Below are 22,270 nucleotides of genomic sequence, written 5' to 3' on the forward strand. Positions count from 1 at the left end.
TAATTAAAGACTTCAATAAAGTCTTATATGAAGGCTCAAAGGTTGATTAAAGTTCCGATAGGAGGTTTTAGCGGCGTGATTGGGTTATGATATAAAGGAACTGATAAAAGACAGCCTTAACCATTTATGGGTGATGTTTTGACTCCTTTGAGAGTTAAATACATGGGACTTATGTGTTTATGCATTTTTATGCATACTGTGGGTATGTGCGGGGGTATCCCTAATATACCTTGGGTTATACTATTAATCCTTTTGGTTTTTTAGGTTTTTAGTATTAATCTCTTGTTGTTATTAGTTCCTTAGGTTTATATTATCGATCCCTTGGGTTTATTAATCTAAGGGTTCATATTCTTAGCATATAATATTATTGATAGGGTTTATAATATTAACGAGGGTTCAATATAGATTCTTTGGGTTTATAATCCATTAGGTTTATGATATAAATTCCTCGGGTTTATAATATTAATCATAGGTTTTATATTGTTATGAGTTTATATTATTATAATAAAATTCATATAATAATCATAAATATATAAATATAGTTTCTATTATTTGTATAGTTATTAATTATCATAAATAATAATATTGATTATATTATTATTATAGCCCACGGGGCTTTGGATTGGTAGTGAATGGGTGCACTGTTAAGGCACTCCTTGCGATAGATCACTGGTTCAAATCTTTGTGGTGCTTACCTACCCAAAAAAAATTTATATTATTATTATAATAATAATTATATTTGTATATTATTATAATAATATAATAATAATAATCGATAATACTAATATTATTATGAGCTTGTATTATTATAATAATATTAATATAATAATCATAAATATATAATTATATAAGAATATAGTTGCTATTATTTGTATAGTTATTAATTATCATAAATAATAAATAATTGGTCTTTATTGTTCTTATTATAATAATATATTAGAATAATATTGATTATATTATTATTATAATAATAATTTGTTTATTATTTTAATAATATAATATTATTATAATATTATAATCAAATAATATTAATGACTATATAAATATTAACAACCAAAATATTTCTATATATTATTATATAAATATTATATTAATATTATAATAACAATATAAACTCTTAATAATATAATAATAATATTAATTATATTAGGATGAAAATATGATAATTATATTTATATATTATTATAATAATATAATATTATTATTATATTATAAATTATTATTATTATATTTTTTTATTATAATAATAATACAATATAATTTTTATTATCTTTTATAATTTTATATTATTAGATTATTTAAATAATATTATTATTATGAACTATTTTTATTATTAATTAATATATAAGAAATTTATATAATTATTATAATATTAATATAATATTTATACAGTAATATATATAAATAATCTAGTTGTTAATAATTATATAGTTATTATTGTATATATGTTTAATATAAACCTATCCCCGTATATACGCCTATTCGCCTATATACACCTATCTGCGATTGGTAAATATAATTGTGCTAGTTTATGGATATCCTACATAGATGTTAATAGTTGACTTCTTTGATAAAGTTATTGGTGATGTTTTCGTCTTTGAATTAGATGGCCCGTTGACATTCTCTCCAAGGAAACGAAGTTTCCTATTCCTTTCGAGCAAAAGAAACAGCAATTCAGGATATTGGTTTATTTCAATTTTTTAAGACGAAGTTACCGACTCCGCTTCATCGTTTTCATAACTAGTTTTGAAATGGTACGACGCGTTATCCTTTTCAGAACTAGTTTTGAAGTCTTCATCCATTCTCGTCAACAATGATGGGTGCTCTACTTTTTCAATCAATATTTGACATTATGCCCTTCAAAAACACAAGAGTATCGTACCTGCTCCTTTGAATGAGCCAATGGAGTGTCTTTTGACGACTGAGTCTTATGATCTCCACCCTATGATTCTTTCATTCCCTTTCTCTATAAAACCAAGCAACATACACCATATTCACAACCATCGGCTCTTACAATTACCGGTTTCAATATCCATTCCATCATTTCCCAGCCTTGGCCTGCAATTCCCAATTAATACTAGTCTATTCGTTATTTATTCGTAGCATTTAAATTGATCATATAGTTATGGCGAATCCAAAGCCAGTGAAAACTATGATACTCTGCCTTCTATGGCTACCTATTGCCCTGGTCCTCACGGGTGCATACGATCCAGATTCTCTGCAAGATTTCTGCGTGGCTGACGAAACCTCTGCAGGTAAAAACATATATCGCTTCTTCATTATTTCTCTCTCTGCAATCTTGCTTACTGTTTTGTTTTTTAGAACTAAACATTAACAAGGGGCAAGGGGTATGTTACTGAATATATTACAGGTAGTGTGAAAGTGAATGGATTTGCATGCAAGGATCCCAAGATGGTGAAAGCCTCCGACTTTTTGTTTCAAGGACTAAGAAATGAAGGTTCTACCAACAATATTTTTGGGTCCCTCGTTACAGCGGGGAATGTAGAAAAGTTTGCTGGGGTGAACACGCTTGGAATATCTATGAACCGCGTGGACTTCGCTCCCGGGGGCGTCAACCCTCCTCACATCCATCCCCGTGCCACGGAAATTGCGTTTGTAGTGGAGGGCACCATTCTGGCTGGTTTCATCACTACCAACAATACTTTGTTCACTCAGAAGTTAGAGAAGGGAGATGTGTTCGTTTTTCCGAGGGGTTTGGTGCATTTTCAGTACAACACTGGGGCTTCCTCGGCTATGACCATCACTGCATTTAACAGCCAGCTACCAGGAGCCCAAGTGCTTCCATTCACCTTGTTTGGGTCGACTCCTCCTGTTCCAGAGGATGTGTTGGCCAAGGCGTTTCGGATCAGCGAGAAGGCAGTCAGGAAAATCAGTTCTAAATTCGCTCCCAATTAGGTCTTTTTCAATGTCTGCTACTCCAGCTGACGTATTGAAATGGAGAGTACTTGCCGGTGCCCCTTCCTCCAACGTATTGGGGTTATGATTGTCATCTCATTACCGCTAGGCAATGATAAACTTGGCCATATTGGGGTTATGACTTTATTTGATTTGTAAATATAAACGTTAGTATATAATGTTTACGTTGGAGTACCGTTATTGTGATTTGTCTTAAAAATGTTAACGAATGATTTTTGCTTGGTGTTCTACTTGATGTTATGATTGGGCGTCTCATAATTCACATTTATATCATTTACTTTTCACTTTTTCTTGGGCTAATCCTGATTTTGATCGTTCAACTATTCAAAAGTTAATTTTATTTGAAAATGGCATACGTGGCAAAGCGAGTTTTACAAAGAGCAATCTACTTGTAAAATTAAATATTTATACCAGGGTGTTACAAGGGAGTTGTATAACCTAGTTTACAAAGAGCAATATAATTGTAAAATTAAATATTTACACCATAATAATGTTAGAAGGGAGTTGTAGAACATGTGATTCAGTGAATGTGGATGTATATCGTGCCCAAATCTGGTGCCACTAGACTGGAATTCCCAAACGGATAGTTGATTTCCAAGCTTGTGGAAATATGGAGTTCTCCGAATAAACAATATTGGCAATCGTAGATATGCCTCTGTTCTTAAGAAAGTTGATAAGATCAAGAGGTAGTCGATACATATTGCCACAACGAGTTCATGGATCCATGCCAATACGCACATATGTGCCAGCTTTTATGTGCCATGCAAGGCCATCTCTGGTACTGGGAAGAGTATGTAGAACAAGCCACCAGATTGTCAATATACCAACTCTTTGACATGTTGGGAGGTGAATCCATTCCATATTATGTAAGGGCCAAATGTATTTGTAATGTACCCCCTCTGTCCAGAGGCTATGAGAGTTAAGTATAAGCCATCCCATCTTGGTAGCAAGTGCATGTGCAAATGAAGGTAGATCTTTTAAACCCCAGCCTCCCCACTTTTTAGGAAGTGCAATGTGACTCCATCCCACCCAAGCAAAAGGCTTCCCTTCCTTGTATCCATTCCAAAGGAATCTACATAATATTTTTTAAGCCCATGATAGGATCCCTTTGGGTATTGAAGCCAAGGACATCCAATAAACTAGGGTTTCTTCCAGGACCAATTTAATGAGTATTAAATGCCTTGCTCTAGATGAGAACCTATGGTTCCAGTTGAAAAGTCTCTTTTCAACCTTGGCCATAAGCCAAATTCAATCCGCAATTTTGTAGCAGTGAGCTTTTATGCGAAATCCAAGGTATATGGGACCATCTTCCAAATGTTGTCTTTGAAAATGAAATTTCTGTAGGGCAATCCGAATTTCCTGTCATGTGCAAGCTAAGAAGGAGATAGTGGATTTCAACCAATTAGATTCCATACTAGTAGCAACTGAGAAGAGCAGCAAGATATCATAAAAACAGAGAAATCCCGAATTGCCCCAATGAGGAAGATGAGCACATCATCAACAAATAGAAGGTGGGATATAGTACAATGGTCTGTTATCTTAAGGCCCAAAAGTCACCCATCTCTTCTTGCCTGCAATATTAATCTACTCAGACCTTCCACTACAAAGAGAAATATAAGTAGAGAGAGAGGACATCCTTGTCTGAGTCCATTCTCAACATGAAAGAAATTGGAGGCTAAACCATTAATAAGAATGCTGGAGGACACAATAGTAATGCAACACATAATTCATTGAATGAATGTAATGGGGAAACCTATATGTGTGAGGAGAATCCTTATGTAAAGCCAGCTAACCCGATCAAATGCCTTGGAGAGATCAATCTTAAGGATGGCTCCTTTTAGTGGCTTCGTCTTTATGGAGTGGAGAGACTCCTAGGCAGTACCAATGGCATCATGAATTTGTCTATTATGCAAGAATTAAAATTTCTCAGTTGAGATGTGGGCAGAAAGGATGGGATCTAGTCAGTTGGCAATGATCTTGGAAGTAATCTTGTAGAGACAGTTGCAGACGGATATAGGCCTAAAATCATTGAAAGGGAGTAGCGAGTCCACTTTAGGTATGAGGGAAATGAAAGTGGAGTTGGTAGCCTCATACATACGCCTGACTGACTTGCATACCTCCACAACCTTAAGAAGGTCCTATCCGATGGTCTCAAAAAAGGCTAGATAAAATTCAAGAGACTAGCCATCTGGGTAAGGGCTTTTATCCTTTTTGAACCATTTAAGTGTGCTTTCTATTTCCACCATGGATATAGTCTTAATAAGATCATCTGTTGCATCTTGGTCTACAAATCGAGGGAAAATCCCAGCTATTAAGACTATATCTACATGTGTGGCCCCAGGAGGAGCCTTGAAGAGCTGTTGGATGTGGGAGGTGCCAAGATGAGCTAGTTGGTGAAAGGTTTAGGCAGATTGTCCATCCTTAGTAGGAATTTTTCATATAGTGTTACTGGCTCATCTCCCCTTTGCATAATTATGAAATAATTTGTTATTATCATTCCCTACGCGTAACCATATAGGCCTACCCCTAAGGCACCGTGTCTCCTAACGATATTTAAGAATTTTGGACCTCTAAGCCTCTAAATCAGTGAGAATTTTTTTAGTTTTGAAAGATGTAAGTCCCCACCACTGCTCATCCAAAAGATCATCCAAATTGTTTTCAATGATTCTAAAAGTCTACTCATCCCGATCTCGCTTGTCTTTTACCCATTGAGTAGATAAACTCTTAATCTCAATGAGATTGTGGCAAAATCCTTCTGCTGTGGATCTCCCCTTAGAAGGTGGATGAGCTTGCCAAAAATCATTGACGAGTTTGATATATTCAGGGTCCATCAACCAAGTAGAATTGAATTTAAATGTGGCTCTTGGTTTCATAAAGGGACCCAATAGTTCTAGAAAAATAGGAGAGTGGTTAGAGATACCACCAGATCCTACCCACTGACGATAATTTGACAAGGTCCTTACCAAGTGCTCCTTGATTAAGAATCGTTCCAGTTGCCTTGCGAGAGATGAATCGCCTATTCTTATGTTGCACGAGGTTGGTTTCATCTTATTAATGGGGATATCTATCAAATGGTGACGCTCCAGAAGTTGTTCCATGGTGTTCGATAGGGGATCCAACTGAGCATTATATCCCCAAGATTCCGCATGTCCAATAGAGAAGTTCATGTCCCCTCCCAGTATTAGATTTTTGGAGTTAGTTAGAGATAAGTTAATTAGGTGATTCCAATATTCAACCCTGTTAAGACAAGGGGCATAAACATTGATAATTTTGAAATCCATACCCAGCTCCGAGGAGTAAATGTCCATGCCAATAAATCACGGACCCCCCCAGGTTGAGATAATCTTGATAGTGCATGGATTGATGCCTAGTGAAATGCCCCCAAATCGTCCATTGACATCAAGTGCATGAGAAGTACACCCCAGCTTCAGAGAGTGCAAGACAAAGATGACTTGATCAGCCATGCCTAGGGTTTCTTGTAAATATATAATGTCAATCAACTCAATATCTAGTAGTCTTCTTAGGGCTAATTTTTTAGCAGGGCTAACCAAACCACTACAGTAAAATGAGATCCACTTCATGGATGAGACCAGGGATGGGTATTCAATGCTATAAGAACCCTGTCAAGAGAAGATTGATTTCCTTGTGCCACATCCACCCCAACTTGGATAATGGCTTTAGAAATATTGGAATGCCGACCCCTAGGGAGCTTGGTGATTTTAGGAGGGGAAATTAGACCAATCCCTGTAGGTTGAGGAGGGTGTGTCACCTGAGAGCAAAGATTGTAGGAGTGTGAGTGACCAGAGGAGATCGAAAGCCCCAGTGATGGAGATGAAATAGTCAAACGAGGAAAAGAGGGAGGGGCAATCGGGTAGGATGGGGTGTGGAGCTCTAAAGGGCAAGTAAGAGACATGGAGGATATGTTTGGAATGGATGCAAACGCAACATGCAAATGATGTGCAAAACTAGATAAAGATAAGATAGATATAGATTTGAGGGGAGGAGGAGTAACCGAAGAGAGAGTGGCCACAACGGCAACCCGTGATCTCGTCCTAGGCAGGAAAGGAGGCCGGGGGGAGACTGATGAAGGAATTTGACCAGAGCTATGATCTGTTGCCTTTGGATGTTGAGACGGAGAAGGATAGCCTTCTGTAGATGTAGGTGATTCAAGATCGACATCAACCATGGCTTTGTAGGGGGAGGGGGCAGAGGTAACCAAGGGGGAGTCCTTGTAGATATGACCAACCTTATGACACCTTCTGCATCTGAATAACACCCCCTCATAATCTCTTATTTAGATGTGCATGAATCTTCTCCAATGTAGAGTGATCTACTCCTCCAAACCTTCTATGGTGTCCAGGTACATCAATATGCGTGCCATCAATTTCTTGCTAGAAGTAACATATGAATAGTCATAATCCAAGAAAGTACCCAATGCATTCCCATTTTGGGTGAAGATATCCTCAACCCAGAAGTGCAGGGGGAGATCGGGTAGCCTGACCCAAAGTAGTCTAGCACCCAATTGTTCCCTCTGAGGATTGAATAGTGGACTCCATCTCTTGAGTAGCACTAGAGCTAGTTCAATGTGCCAGTATCGAGAGAGAACCCATGAGGTGTAGTCCTCCCTTTGAAAAATAAATTTGAACTATCCCTAAGCCAGGGTGGTGATAGACGAGAGTTCCCTGAGTATGTTTCCCCAAATCTCCATGACCCAGAGGTGAAGTTGGGCTGTTGAGTGTGACCTTCCTTTAACTCTACCTACCAAAACCTTATTCGCAGTATCCACAACATCCCCTATTTTTACACCTTCATCGAAGCAAAGGGACAATTCCTTGCGGGAAGCTTTGGCGCACTTCGGTTTCTTGGATTTGCCAGAGTAGGGTGTCGTTTGGTGGTCCCGAAGGGGATCCTAAGAAACCGAGTTATCCTCCTAAGAATTAGGGTTAGAAGTCTAAGGGTTAACAATTGGTAGATCAAAACAGTCATATGGAAGAGATGACTGCCCAGGGTCAGTGAGAGGATTTAGGAAAGGGGATGAATCCGAGGAGTGAGTGAGGGGAACAACTACAAAGACAAAACACACCATCGAGGGGAGGGAAAAAGAGGATGATACATGGGAAGGATCTGGAGGCGGAAAATCAAAAGAAGGGGAAGGTGGTATGTAGGATGCAAGTAAATATAATGTGGCTAGAGAAAGGGGAGGACAGTCCCAGAGATGCGTTGGATAGAGCTAAGAACAATAAACAGGGCACAGACAGACCTGGATTAGAACGGACAAGCGGCAACCCCGACCACGACGGAAAAGATGATCCCAGGGACCCAGAAACCAACACCTTAGGCAGGGTGCTAGGTTTAGACCAGATGGGCTCGTAGAGATTCAGATCCTTGGAATCGGTGACAATGTCCTCTTCCATAGAAAAATGTTGACGGCGAAAACAAAGGATAGCCCCACAAACCATGACGGTGAGTATGCCATGCAGCTGTGGAGAAAGCGGATAACAACAACAGAGTCTGTAGGCTAGGGCAGAAGATGAGAAACCCTAGCCGAGTTCCTTTGGTGTTTCATATCGGAGCGCCATCCTCCCAAACCGCCCAAAAGTTTATGTTTAAACATATTACTCCCTCATGTTTTTTACTTTTAATTATATTATGTCGTATGCACAAGTAATTGGACATCTATAACATATTCATTCTTGTTTGTTTATTATCACTCACAATTTATTTTAAGAGGGACAAATTACACATTACCCTCATACTAATAGGCTATAGAATGAGCCTCTCAGCTCAATATATGAAACCTCAAACTACACTCCAATTGAAATAATGTAAGTTATTTATTATTGAATTTCTTTCCTAATTGAAAATTTGCATCATATTCTTTTGTATTTTTTTTAAATAGTGAGAAAGCCTATCAGAACTCAATTTTCAAGTCAACAACGGGGAGAATTATCGCTCGGTGCTATCCAAATTGACTCATTAATGTTATTCGTGAACCATACCACTTGGAATTACATAGTGGTGGTAGTTAAAGGGACAACTTTTCAATCTTTCCAAATGCATCTAAATCTTGGATCATTAACCTATTTCCATACATTTGAGGAAGACAGACTCAGAGCCAAAAAAAAATAATTTCACCAATAATTTAAATAGAAAAAAGCTACACCATATAATAATATATATATATATATATATATATATATATATATATATATATATATATATATATATATATATATATATGCCTATCCCTCCTAAGATTGAAGAGCAAGTTGATTTAATTTATATAAAATTTCACGAAGGACATAATACACATTTTCCTTTGCTACAGAAACCTTTAAGAACATCATTTTTTTTTAATTCAATATTTCACTTCTTTGATAACGTTTTCTGATTTTGATCGTTCTGGTGTTTGAGAAAAAAAGGGTCATCAACATTCATCTTCACTTATCTAGGACGTTCTAGAACTTGACATTCTCTTGTAGGAAACAAAATTTCCTATTATTTTCAAGGAAACAAAACAATGATTCAAGATATTGGTTTATTTTAATTTTTTTAGACAAAGAAACCAACTCCGGTTAAAATACGAAATCAGGACTTCATCCCAAAATCAAGTACATACATGGAACTGGTTTTGAAATGGTATGACGTGTTATCACTTTCCATTCTTGTCAACAATGATGGTTGTTCCACTTTTTCAATCAATATTTGTACCTTCTCTTCATGAATGGACCAATGAGTGTCTTTTGATGACTCGGTCTTATGATGTTCACCGTAACTCGTCTCGGAAGGAGCTAACCAGCCATATATTGGGTATTTAATGCCCTCAGAGTAGCACGCGACTTAACGCGATAACACGGGAGCGGGCAAATTCGGCATTAAATAATATTTGCCCACTCCCGTGTTATCGGGCTAAGTGGCGTACTGCTCTGAGGGCATTAAATACCCAATATATGGCTGGTTAGCTCCAGCGTAACTCGTCGGGGCAACGTATGACAAACCCATTCCTTCCATAGCAATGATTTTTTCATTCTCTTTCCCTATAAAACGAGGCATAACAGACAATATTTATAACTCTCAGTAGTATTTATCAGAAGGAAAATGTTTTCGTGGAAAAATATCACACAACAAAATTATGCTAGTGTAACTACTTTTTTTTCAATTTATAACAATCAGTGCTTATAGTTACCAGCTTCAACATGCATTCCATCATTTCCCATTCTCAGACTTCAATTCTACATTAATATTACTCGAGTTTGTATTTATATATAGCATTTAAACCCGTGAAAACTATGATACTCAACATTATTTTTCAATGTATTGCCCTAGTCCTCACTGGAGCGTATCATCCAGATCTTCTGCAAGATTCTTAAGTCACTGACGATACCCCTGCAGGTAAAAACATATATCACTTCTTCATTATTTCTCTCTCTACATTATTTCTTACTGTTTTGATTTTTTATTAACTAAACAATAACAATGGCTTTGTTATTGAATATATTACAAATAGTGTGAAGGTGAAAGAATTTCCATGCAAGGATCCCAAGATGGTGAAAGCTTGCAACTTTTTGTTTCAAGGACTAAGAAATGAAGTTTCTACTAACAATATGTTTAGGTCACTTGTTACACCTGCCAATGTACAAAAGTTTCTAGGGTGAGCACACTCAAAATACCTAAGTTTGGAGAATAGGTATTGTTTTATTTTTTTATTTTTTAATAAAAAACACAAAGTGCATGGTTGACAATGTTTGGAAAGGTGTAATTTCACAGTTTTTTGAGGTAAAACACAAGGGTTTATTATAACAAAAAGAGATTTTATGGTTGGAGATTTTTTTTAGGGAGAATTAAAAGGGTTTCTTTTTTTTAATATTTAAAAAGCAAAGGTTTATGGTATAAAAAGTGTTAATATAAGGAAGACTTTAGTGACATTTTTTTTTGTGATTTTGGGAGAATTTTATAGGAAAGAGAGTTTAGGACTTTGCAAAGGTTTGTTCATTTGCAACTTTTTTCTGGATTTTCAAGAATGATCATGTTTTGGGTTTGGAAAAATCATTCTATGTACGTGAATTCGATGAAGATTGTGCCTTACGGGAGCACATATTGAAAATCATATTTCTTTTTGGGGGCGATATGGAAGGAAGCCTCATGTAATAAGGAAAGCAACCATAAAATAGAAGATAAACAACAGCCATGGGTCGCAAAGCGAGACTAAAATAGATCAAAAGAATAAATCGAAAAGAAGAGCCAAAGATCATAGCCATGTTTAGAGCGGTTCAGGTTGCAACCAAGGAACTATGAAGTCTAGAAAAAGATAGAGAACAGATTGAGGATGATTGGTGTTGTGTTGATCTGCTACAACCTCCTATGTTTATTGGTAAACCTTTTTATTTTTGGGTTTCCAAAATGCTATCTTTTCTTTCATTTAAAGAGTTAATTAAGTATTGATTTAATAACCCATGTCATGAAGTATGTGATGTTTCATTATTGGATTTTATAAAACATGGATTAGAGGAGAAGCTTATGTGAAAGGTAGCAAAAGCTACATCCTCCATGGAAGCATGGAAAATACTAGAAGCAGATTTTGGTACAAAGGAAACTGGCATGGAGCGGCAAGTTGTGTCACAATCTATTGAAGAATAAATAGAGAAGTCAATCGCAAATTTGAGAATAGATGAACAAGACTCTGATAGAACAACGGAGGTTGGAGAATCCCACTTGAAAGCGGATGATGGTCATGAAGACTATAAAATTGAAAACCATTATGAAAATATGCATATGGATGAAGAGGATGAAACAAATATTGCAGAGAGAGATGTTGAAGCCTCTATGTGTGAAGCAGAGCAAGAGCATATTCACATGGAAGGTGAAGATGATGGTGAATCCTGCTATGATGAGATATATGTGGCTAATGGCTGCAAAGTGAGATGTCAATTAGTGAATTCATCAACATCTGATGAATTTGATGAAGTTGAAATTGTTAATGATCACATACATGCTTGGATATCCCACCATAGGGTGGATGAACATTATGTTAATGACACTTGAGGTATATTTTTTCAAACAGGGATTGATCGTGGAAATATGGTAAGTGTCATGTTTGATGAAGAATTGAAGCTTGAATCTACCAATGTAGGAACAAGTTATGAAGAAGTAGTTGGAATACCTCATGAAGCAGTGTATGAACTAGTAGCAGCACTTGAGTTTGGCATAGATAAAGTGACTAATGGAGCAACAGGTGGTTTGGTGGATCAAAAAATTGAAATATTTGATGTTAAATTTAATGAAGAACCATTAAATGGTGATAAGTGGTTGCACATGATGCAATAAAAATATCTCATTGATATGTTGTTATTTGGTGAGAGAAGCCCACTTGCTTATGGAAGCCAGATGGAAGACAACTTATTTACAGCAACAAAGCTTTCTTAATAAGTGGAGAATGAAGGTCATAGTGCAACAATAGAGGTAGAGAAGGAAGAGGAAGATGAGAAAACTCTCACTACAGAGTGTAATGAATATTTTCTTCACATTGATTTCGAGTGTACAGGTAAATAGGAAAGGACATGGAAGTTTATAAAGACGAAGAATAAAGCATTGAAACAATATTTCCAATATGGAGTCAAGAAGAGATCAGATTCTACTATCAAGAAATATGGCAGAAATAGATCAGGAATATGAAGTGAAAGAAGCAAAGCAAAGTTCACAGTTTTAACAAGAAGCATTATGGGAATAATCCATAGTTGCAGGAATCGCCCCCCCCCGGATCCTAAGCCGGAATCGCGTCCCGTACGGAAGCGTTCCGGAACCTCCAGGCGAAGCGCGATTCCGGTTTTTCTGAAGCGCGATTCCTATTTTTTGAAACGATTCCTGGAAATTGGGTTGCGTTGCCCCGGATCCGCGGTTCGGAGGGCACTTCGGGCATCCGGAAGCGCCACGCTTCGGGCCCGGAAGCGCACGGTTCCCGAGCGCTTCGGAGCGCTTCCGGACATTTCCGCGCGGGCAGCCAAGGAAACTTAAATTTTTTTTAATTTCTTTTAAAAGTTAACTTAACTTAGCATGAGGGGGTGGGTTAGGGTGAGTTTAGGGTGAGGTTAGGGTGAGTTTAGGGTGAGTTTAGAAAAGAATAAAGCCCCCATTCTCTTCTCATTTTCTCACTTTGAGTTTATGAGAGTTGGAGAAGAGAAGAGAGGAGAGGAGAAGAGAAGAGAGGAAAGGAGAGGAGAAGAGAGGAGAGCTTGGAGGAGTGAAGAAGGAGGAGCTAGGAGAAGGAGGAGGAGCTTGGAGCAAGAGCTTGGAGGACTTCATCTACAAGAGCTAAAGAGGTAAGTTCAAACCCCAAACTCCCTTGTTTTTTTGAAAAAAAAATTGTATTTTTCTCCTCCCTCTCCTACTCTTTCCCATTGTTTCTACTTGCTCCTTTATTTACAGGTTGTCCACCACCTATATCCATATTCCAAGATGGTGTTCTTTTGGCTTCTATGTATCATTCCACTCTTGGTTTTAATGATGGCAAGGGTGAGGAATAGAGGGGAAGAGGAAGGGGATGAACTTGGTCCTAATAGTAGTGACCCAATGTATGATGAGGAGGAAGGGTTTGAAGAGGAAGGGGATGAACTTGAAGGGGACACTGAAGCACAAGATGGGAAAGGTACATCAACACCCTTGTGGAACTATGTGACCAAACTTGATGGGGGAAAGGGTGGTGGATCTTACAAATTTGTGTGCCCTCATGGTTGTCATGGAGGAAAACCATATACGGGTTCATATACCCGTCTGAGGAGGCATCTTTGTGGGGTGCTGGACAGTGATGAAAAAAAGGGTTCTGTGGGGGTACAAATTTGCCCAAACATTTCAACTGAACAAAAAAAAAAATACATCCAAATAGAGATGGCTGCACAACAAAAAAACAAGAAACAAAAAACTCATTCTGAATCAAGTGCAACCTCTAAATTTGGTAGTTGCCCATCTCCTCATGCTACTTCTGCAACCTCTGGAGGTAGAAAAACAATAGGGGATTTCCTTAATGTTGCTGGGAGGGATGATGTGGATGGAAAGATAGTCCGTTTTCTTTGTGCTTGCGGTGTACCATTCAATGTGCTTCGCTCTCCCTATTGGCATGACATGGTAAAGGCCATCAATGAAGCCCCAAAAGGATACAAGGCCCTCAACTATGAGAAAGCTAGAACAGTGTTATTAGAAAGAGAAAAAGCTAAGGTTCAAAGAGCTTTGACACGTTTTACACATGAGTGGGTGGATTCTGGGGTATCCATTGTATCAGATGGGTGGACAAATATTAGAAACCAACATTTGATAAATGTTCTTAGTGTTTCTTCTAGTGGTGCAGTATTTATTGCATGTCATGACTCCTCCTCCATCAGTGCAACTGCACAAAACATTGCAGATCTCCTATTGAAATCAATCAAAGATGTTGGTCCGAATAATGTGGTTCAAGTGATCACAGATAATGCAGCAAATTGTAAGGCAGCAGGAAAAATTATTGAGCGTACTCATCCACACATCTTTTGGTCTGGGTGCCTGGCTCACACATTGAACCTTTTGATGCATGATATTGTGAAACACAAAGATTGTGGGTGGATTGCTGAGGTTTACAGGAAAGGGAAGCAGCTCATTAAATTCATCACAGGGCATACAAGGGTAAACTACTTCTATGGCACTTACTCCAAGTTGCAATTGCTTAAAATTGCAAAGACAAGATTTGCTAGTTATTACCTCACCTTTAGGCGGCTAGTGAGGGTGAGACAAGCTTTAACTAATCTGGTGTGTGCTGAAACATGGGATGAAATTAACACTGACACAGATGGTGCTAATGTAGTCAAGGACACTGTTCTTGACAGTTACTTTTGGTCACAGGTTAAATATGTTTTGCAATTCACCAAACCAATTTATTACATGATCAAGTTTGCAGATTCAGATCGACCAGTAATTGGGGAGGTGTATGAGCAAATGGATAGCATGTTGGGGCAGATTAAAGACATTGTTGAGCCTAGAGATACCACCTTGTACAATTATATTCGTGTAGAGGTGCAAAACCGATGGGAAATGCTAAATATTCCATTGCATGCATTAGCATATGTTTTGACACCTAAATACTATCATCCATCATGGCTTTCAACACCAGCACCTGGGGGGGGAAGCAGGAAAAAACCACACCAAGATAGAGAGGTTCACGAAAAATATATGGCTGCATTGAGTAGATTAATCCCTGATGATGAGGAGGCTGCATTGGTACGGAGACAGGTGAGCAACTATACGCTCAACACTGGTCCATTTGGGAGCATGCATGTAATTCAAGATCGAGAGCATTTTTCTGCTCTTGAGTGGTGGAACATGCATGGAGGGGGTACTCCACTTCTACAGAGTTTGGCATTGCGGGTGCTATCACAGGTGGTAAACACTTCTTCTGCAGAGAGGTGTTGGAGCTCTTATTCTTTCATCCACAGTGTTAAAAGGAACAGGTTGAATTTAGACCGGGCAGAGAGCTTGGTTTATGTTCATTACAACTTGCGATTGTTGTCCCATTACTGTGAAGATGCAAAGTCTAATAAAGACTTGTTGATTTGGGACAAGAATCCAGAGGAGCCCAATTTGGAGGATGGAGTGTTGCGAATAGAGCAATTAGAGGATGCTCTTATCCAGGTATGTCCATTGTGGTATGAATTTTCCAATTTTCCCTTATAAAGCATTTCTCTAATTCATGTTTTTAATTTTTTTGTTAACTAGTGTTTTTTTTTTTTTGCATTAATTTTTTGAGCGATTCTAGGATGATGATGACCGTGTTGATATGCCACCACCCCCACCCCCATCTGGTCCCTTGGTTCCTAGGTTCCATGGTTCAACACCAACAGCAGGGGGTTCTTCTTCATCAGTTCCAGTGCCATGACTTACACAGGGACCATCTTCTTCATTGCCACCACGTGGAGGCCCGCCATCACGTTCTATTCGTGGTGGAAGGAGGAGAGATTAGTAGATATATTCACAATCTACTTCTTTTTGTCATAGATTACTCATTAGACTTGTAGACTTGTGAATTTGAATTTTGAACCTTTTTGGCTTGGCGGTGACCAAGTGACATATTTTGTAAACATTATTATTTGAATTTTGGACATGACAAATGTTGACAGTTGCTCACTTGCTAGATAAATCATAATATGCTCTATGTTTTATGTTTTATAATATGCTTAAATGTTTTATGTTTTATAATATGCTTAAAAATTTGACGTATGTTTGTAATAGCTAGAATATAGATGATTGTTGTACATACTAGTAACTACAATGGAATCATGGATGCCATATCTATCTTGATTTATGCAAAAATATGCATGTTTTCATGTCTTCTACAATTAATTTGGTATTTGGGATGTTTGTTTTGAGTATAAATGCAAAAATATATATATATATATATATATATATATATATATCGTAGACGCTTCCGCGGACGCTTCGCTTCCTAGATTTTTGGAAAATGACGCTTCCGCGCTCCGCGCTTCCGCTTCGCTCCCGCTTCGTGCAACATTGGAATAATCTAGGGTTAAACAAATCTTTGAAGAGGAGGTTGTAGAAGATAGACTCAAATCAAATATAAGAGAAGTCAAAGAAAAATTGAAGCAACAATAACTAAAGAAATATGGAGCCTACATTAAGAAAGTGAAATTGAGAATGAAGAAAATTAGAGGGTATATAATTTGGAAGAAACGAAAAATAAAATCCAACATTATAAAAATTTTGAGTCATTGTAATCCCGGCTGAGACTTAGACCAACAAAAATTTTTAAGTGATGATTGAGTCAATTTTTATTGTAAGTCTAGCAAGCATAGTTGAGTCATGTTGAGTTATTTTTTAGTTATATTGAGTCATACAGTCGTAATTAATGGGGATATTCTATGAAACAATCTCACAAAAAGATAGAAAAGGTATATCAATGACTTAGAAATCAACATCTTCGAGGGAGAAACCTCTTTTACATTACACAAATGAACAATTCTTGGGTGATACAAATGAAAAAGCCTCCTTTTTATATATAGGAGTCTAATGGGTCACAATATAATCAAAATCAACATACCAATAATAATATAAGGGCACAAAAATAACAATAGTGGGCTTCTATGGGGCACAATAATAACAATATGGGGACAATAGGGGCACAACAATAACAATAAGGGCTACAATGACAATACTAATGGGGGAATCACTAGTATTATAGGGACCTAACATGTCCCTCTCCTTCAAAAATGTGTTGTCCTCATGATCCGGATTTAGACAGGAACGCAATAGATTACAGAGATAACCATAAATACAGAGATGCAATAACCATAAACACATAGATGCAGCGGAAATAATGCTTCATTTCATTAATGGAAAATACTGAAATATGCTTACAACCAGAAATGGAAATAAACCAGCTAGGGCGATGGTAGCTTATCTCTGAGAAGAGATGTGCGGCTACATGCCTCTGAACTGTTCCGAACTGTATTACAATGAGGCTCGAAGGCCTATTTATTGTTGAGAAATAATGGAAAACCCTTCACATACCGAAACCTAACCCTAGAAGATGAAACGCCAAATTGTGGGCCCCGTTTGGGTAAATTGGTACATCAATTTCCCAGGGTCGTAACTTTGGCATACGATCTCCGTTTGACGCGTACGATAGCTCGTTAGAAAGATCTATTCGAGTACTACCACTTTGGGAGGCAACATAAGGCTCGGTCGCCCCAGAATTCCAAAAAAACGTCGTTTAGGGCCTCAAAACGGCTCCGGAAGTTCAGGACCCGAAAAACTGCACTACAATTAAGGAAACTGAAAATGCTGAGAAAGACAATGGTGGGGGTCCAGGTGGACCTGGCAGGTGGCCACCAATATCCACCTGGATCATTCCTCCCCCCTTAGGAAGCAATGGTCCCCATTGCGTTGAGTTCCTCCATCTGCTGAACTTGTCCTGCAATCTCTGATGTGTCCAGTGATGGTGGGAAGCATGGTCGATGATGATCCACATTGAATACTCGGTGCAAGCGAAGGAATGGAGGAATGTTGTGCTTCAAAGCATTGTTGCCCATAGCCTTGGTACTGCTGTGAGGACCATGTCGGAGTGGTCTGAGCTTCTGATGGGTTCTGGTAAGGCATTCTTTCTGTCGATGCAACCAGACTTTGTTGCCCACCTGAAACTTGTGTGGTACCCATGTGGGTGAGGAGAAGTTGTTCCTGTGTTTTTTCATGACCGTATCCCTTTGCTGCTGCTGCTGCATGGAGGAACCCTTTGCAGGGGTCATGGATGTAGCAACGATCTTCCCCTTATTTTGGGAGTGAACTAGACAGATGAATTTCCTGGTCTGTGATATGAGCTTGCTGCCTTTCTTGGTAGTGAACAAAGATGTGGCGGTAGGTGGGGCTACCTCCGGTATCCTGTATAATGAATGATTCAAAGAAATAATGACAGCACGAGGCCTTGACTCATACACAACATGTCGCCTCCACAAGTATGGTTGGCCTAACAATACATCACAAACATCCAGAGGTGTAACATCACACAATACCTCGTCTGTGAAGGGTTTGATGCTGTAGGGAAGGCGGCACTGCTGGCGAACTTTCAGATCTCGTCCTTCATGAAGCCACCCGATACTGTACGGCTGCAGGTGCGGTGTAGTCGGTAGGCCCAACCGCTTCATGACCTCTGCTGAAACCAGGTTCTTTTGGCTGCCACTGTCGACAATGAATTGTAGCGGTGAACCCTTCACCCACATCTGTGAGTGGAAAAGACGCTCCCCCTCCTCTGGATCTTCGGGCTCATTTTTCTTGATCTTGGCGGTGGCAACAGTGGCGCTGGGATCCGCATCAATGATCTGCTTCCCTTTGCCATTCCCCTTGTCAGGTTCTGGCTCAGGGTCAGAACATGCATCTGATTCGGAAGCCTTCAACTCAGCCACCAGCGACTGCTTGGTCTGACACTCACTTGTGTTATGAGTGGGACTCTTGTGGAACTCACACCACTTCCCTGTGTCCTTCTTCGGCTTCATGGTGTTGTTCTTTTCTTGCGGCTTCGACGGGTTGTCTTGGGTCACCCCGCCTTGGCTTTGTCCTTTGGGCTTCGGATTTGCAGATCCAAAGTCTCGCTTCTTCTGTTTGAACTTTTGCTCGATTTTGACAGCGTATCGGTATGCTGTGCCGAGTGAGGAGATGTTCAAGAACACCATCTCTTCCTGGATGTATCTGTGTAGGCAACCGCGGTATTTGAGTACCAAATGCAGCTCAGAATCTTTGATACCCAACTGTGTGCGAAGGGTATGAAAAATGTTTGTGAACTTCGGCACATCTTGGTCTCGTCCCTGCCGCAGTGTGGTCCATTTGATGTATTTGTCCTCATAGCTTCCGACAGGGTAGTATTGCTCCTTGATGGCATCCCGGAAGTCATTCCAAGTGGGTGCAGGTGAAAATAGTGAGCCTGTACTTTCACCCTTCTGCTCGCAATAGGTTTCCCACCAGTCCTTGACGTGGGGGGCTGCTTTGAGAAGAGCGAAAACAATCTTCTCCCGACTTGAAAATTCGTGAACAGAAAAATACCCTTCTAGCAGATTTAACCATTTATCTACGGCATCTGCGTCTATTTGACCCTCGAATATGGGGATTTCAAAATTAACTTGTACCTTAAACGGTGTGGCGTTTCCAGAGTCGCTGTTGGAAGCTGATGCGTCGCCTCTGGGTAGCCGCTGAAGGATCTGCGCAAAGCTATCCATCATCGCGTTCCTTTGCCGCTCGAGTGCTTCTTCGAGCAAGGTTTTGATAGGATCTCCTGCCCCCTCGTCTTTCTTCTCATCCGCCATGGGAGGCCATCGGGATTTTCGAGGCTGGTCTTGCAAAGGTTCGACCAGTTCAAGCCCTAACTCCTTATATCCTGACCTCGTTGGGGACATGCAAAGAAAAACAGAGAAAAAGCAGACCGCTCTGATACCACTGATCCGGATTTAGACAGGAACGCAATAGATTACAGAGATAACCATAAATACAGAGATGCAATAACCATAAACACATAGATGCAGCGGAAATAATGCTTCATTTCATTAATGGAAAATACTGAAATATGCTTACAACCAGAAATGGAAATAAACCAGCTAGGGCGATGGTAGCTTATCTCTGAGAAGAGATGTGCAGCTACATGCCTCTGAACTGTTCCGAACTGTATTACAATGAGGCTCGAAGGCCTATTTATTGTTGAGAAACAATGGAAAACCCTTCACATACCGAAACCTAACCCTAGAAGATGAAACGCCAAATTGTGGGCCCCGTTTGGGTAAATTGGTACATCAATTTCCCGGGGTCGTAACTTTGGCATACGATCTCCGTTTGACGCGTACGATAGCTCGTTAGAAAGATCTATTCGAGTACTACCACTTTGGGAGGCAACATAGGGCTCGGTCGCCCCAGAATTCCAAAAAAACGTCGTTTAGGGCCTCAAAACGGCTCCGGAAGTTCAGGACCCGAAAAACTGCGCTACAATTAAGGAAACTGAAAATGCTGAGAAAGACAATGGTGGGGGTCCAGGTGGACCTGGCAGGTGGCCACCAATATCCACCTGGATCACCTCAACACTTGAGTAATTATGGATTCTTCTATATCAAAATTCTCTTCCTCCCATGTGGAATCTTCAGCGAGTAAGTTCTTCCACTTGATGAGATACTCTGAAATTGATCGATTTCGTAGTTGTCAAGTTCTTGTTTCTGTGTCTACTTCAGGTTCCAATATGATTTTTCCTTCCTCATCAGGTTCTGGAAATATTGTTTGAACTGGAAGCTTGTCACCTATAACCTTCTTTAAGCATGAAACCCGGAATACTGGGTGCACTTGGGAAGCTACAAGAAGCTCCAATTTGTATGCCATAGTACCTATCTTTTGCAACACCTTGTATGGACCATAATACTTTCGTGATAATTTTTTATCCTTTTTAGCTTAATTGAGGGACATTTGTTTATATGGTTGTAGCCATAGGAATACCCAATCACCTACATCAAAACTTCTTTCGCTGCGATGTTGATCTCCTTGTTGTTTCATTCTATTCTGCGCCAAAGTGAGGTTACCCTTTAAGAGTTGGACAACTTGTTATTGATGCTCGATGTGATCTTCCACTTCTTGAACCTTAGATATTTCTCTTCAATATGATGTGATGGATGGTGGATGATATCCATAAAGTGCCTTAAATGGGGTATTTTTTGCTGTAGTATGGAATAAAGTGTTTTACCACCATTCAGTCGAAGTCAACCATTTGACCCATAGTGTCTATTTATTAGATATAAAGCAATGAAGATATCCTTCCAAACATTTGTATACTATCTCATTTTTTCGATCAGATTGAGGATGATCAGATGAGCTATGAGCTAACTATGTACCAAGATAAGAAAATAATATAGTCCAAAAATTTCCAGTGAAAATGGGACCTTTTTTGCTTACAATAATCTTTGGGTTTCCATGTAGCTTTTGAATTGTTTCCATCAATGCAGTAGAAATTTTACTTGCTTTAAATGGATGAGATAATGCACAAAAGTGTGCATACTTGGTAAGTCTGTCAACTACCACCATGATAACACTATTTTCTTTGGACTTTGGTAAGCTTGTGATAAAATCCATTGAAACCTCCTCCCAACATTGGCTTGGAATGGATAAAGGTTGTAATAGACCCGGGGTCTTAATTGTTTCAACTTTATTCTGTTGGAAAACCAATCATTCTGCCACAAACTTTTGAATATCTGATTTAAGGCCATCCAAAAAAAATTCCTTCTTAACCCTTTGGTAATTTTTTATAAATCTTGAATGACCTCCTAAGGGAGATGTGTGCAATTCCATAAGAATCTTTTGTTTGAGTTGGGGATTCTTACATAGGTTTAAGTGATCTTTGTATGATAACGAATAATTTTTCTAGCTAAATGTATCAGATGTACTGGGATCTTGTTGTAGCTTTTGAATGAGTTCCCACACTTCTTCATCATTCTTCCATTCATCCCTTGCTTTGTTTATCCAATCTGCTTGGATAATAGAAATGGCACAAAAAAGTTCTTCCACATCCTTATCCTTTCTTAAGAGTGCATCTGCCACAACATTTTGCTTCCCTTTTTTGTCGATGATTTCAAATTCAGAGCCCAACATCTTTGTGACCCATTTTTGTTGCTCTTCTGAATATAATCTTTGTTCTAAAAAGTATTTAAGACTATCATGATCCGTTTTTACCTTGAAGTGTCTTACCATTAGGTAGGGTTGCCATTTCTTAAGTGCATGTAGTATTGCGAACATTTCCTTCTCATAAATAGCTTTGTGTAAATACTTTCCTTTGATTGGATGA

The 22,270-nt window shown here is 38.8% G+C and overlaps 2 protein-coding genes across 2 annotated transcripts; both read left to right on the plus strand.

Annotated features, from left to right (window-relative positions):
* Positions 1-2,018: 2,018 nt before the first annotated feature.
* On the plus strand, positions 2,019-3,126 carry LOC149246013 (germin-like protein subfamily 2 member 1). Its single transcript, XM_089455627.1, has 2 exons — positions 2,019-2,255; positions 2,372-3,126. Exons 1-2 carry the CDS (start codon positions 2,126-2,128, stop codon positions 2,914-2,916), a joined length of 675 nt encoding a protein of 224 aa, XP_089311753.1. The 5' UTR covers positions 2,019-2,125; the 3' UTR covers positions 2,917-3,126.
* Positions 3,127-11,709: 8,583 nt separating this feature from the next.
* LOC149246014 (uncharacterized) lies at positions 11,710-16,048 on the plus strand. The gene is made up of 4 exons (XM_089439525.1): positions 11,710-11,860; positions 11,999-12,232; positions 14,393-15,588; positions 15,713-16,048. The coding sequence occupies exons 1-4, from the start codon at positions 11,710-11,712 to the stop codon at positions 15,830-15,832; spliced, it is 1,701 nt and encodes a 566-aa protein (XP_089295651.1). The 3' UTR covers positions 15,833-16,048.
* Positions 16,049-22,270: the final 6,222 nt, after the last annotated feature.

This window comes from Pinus tabuliformis, chromosome 7 (assembly GCF_031772625.1).
Source record: "Pinus tabuliformis cultivar Carrire ecotype Pingquan chromosome 7, CPIR1, whole genome shotgun sequence".
NCBI lineage: Eukaryota > Viridiplantae > Streptophyta > Pinopsida > Pinales > Pinaceae > Pinus > Pinus tabuliformis.

Excerpts from the sequence above, each read along its gene's own strand:
- LOC149246013 (XM_089455627.1), top strand. The coding sequence starts at position 2,126 with ATGGCGAATCCAAAGCCAGTGAAAACTATGATACTCTGCCTTCTATGG. Across the intron at positions 2,256-2,371 it reads GGCTGACGAAACCTCTGCAG|GTAGTGTGAAAGTGAATGGA; the intron begins GTAAAAACATAT and ends AATATATTACAG.
- LOC149246014 (XM_089439525.1), top strand. The coding sequence starts at position 11,710 with ATGGATGAAGAGGATGAAACAAATATTGCAGAGAGAGATGTTGAAGCC. Across the intron at positions 12,233-14,392 it reads TAATGAAGAACCATTAAATG|ATAATGCAGCAAATTGTAAG; the intron begins GTGATAAGTGGT and ends AAGTGATCACAG. Across the intron at positions 15,589-15,712 it reads TAGAGGATGCTCTTATCCAG|GATGATGATGACCGTGTTGA; the intron begins GTATGTCCATTG and ends GAGCGATTCTAG.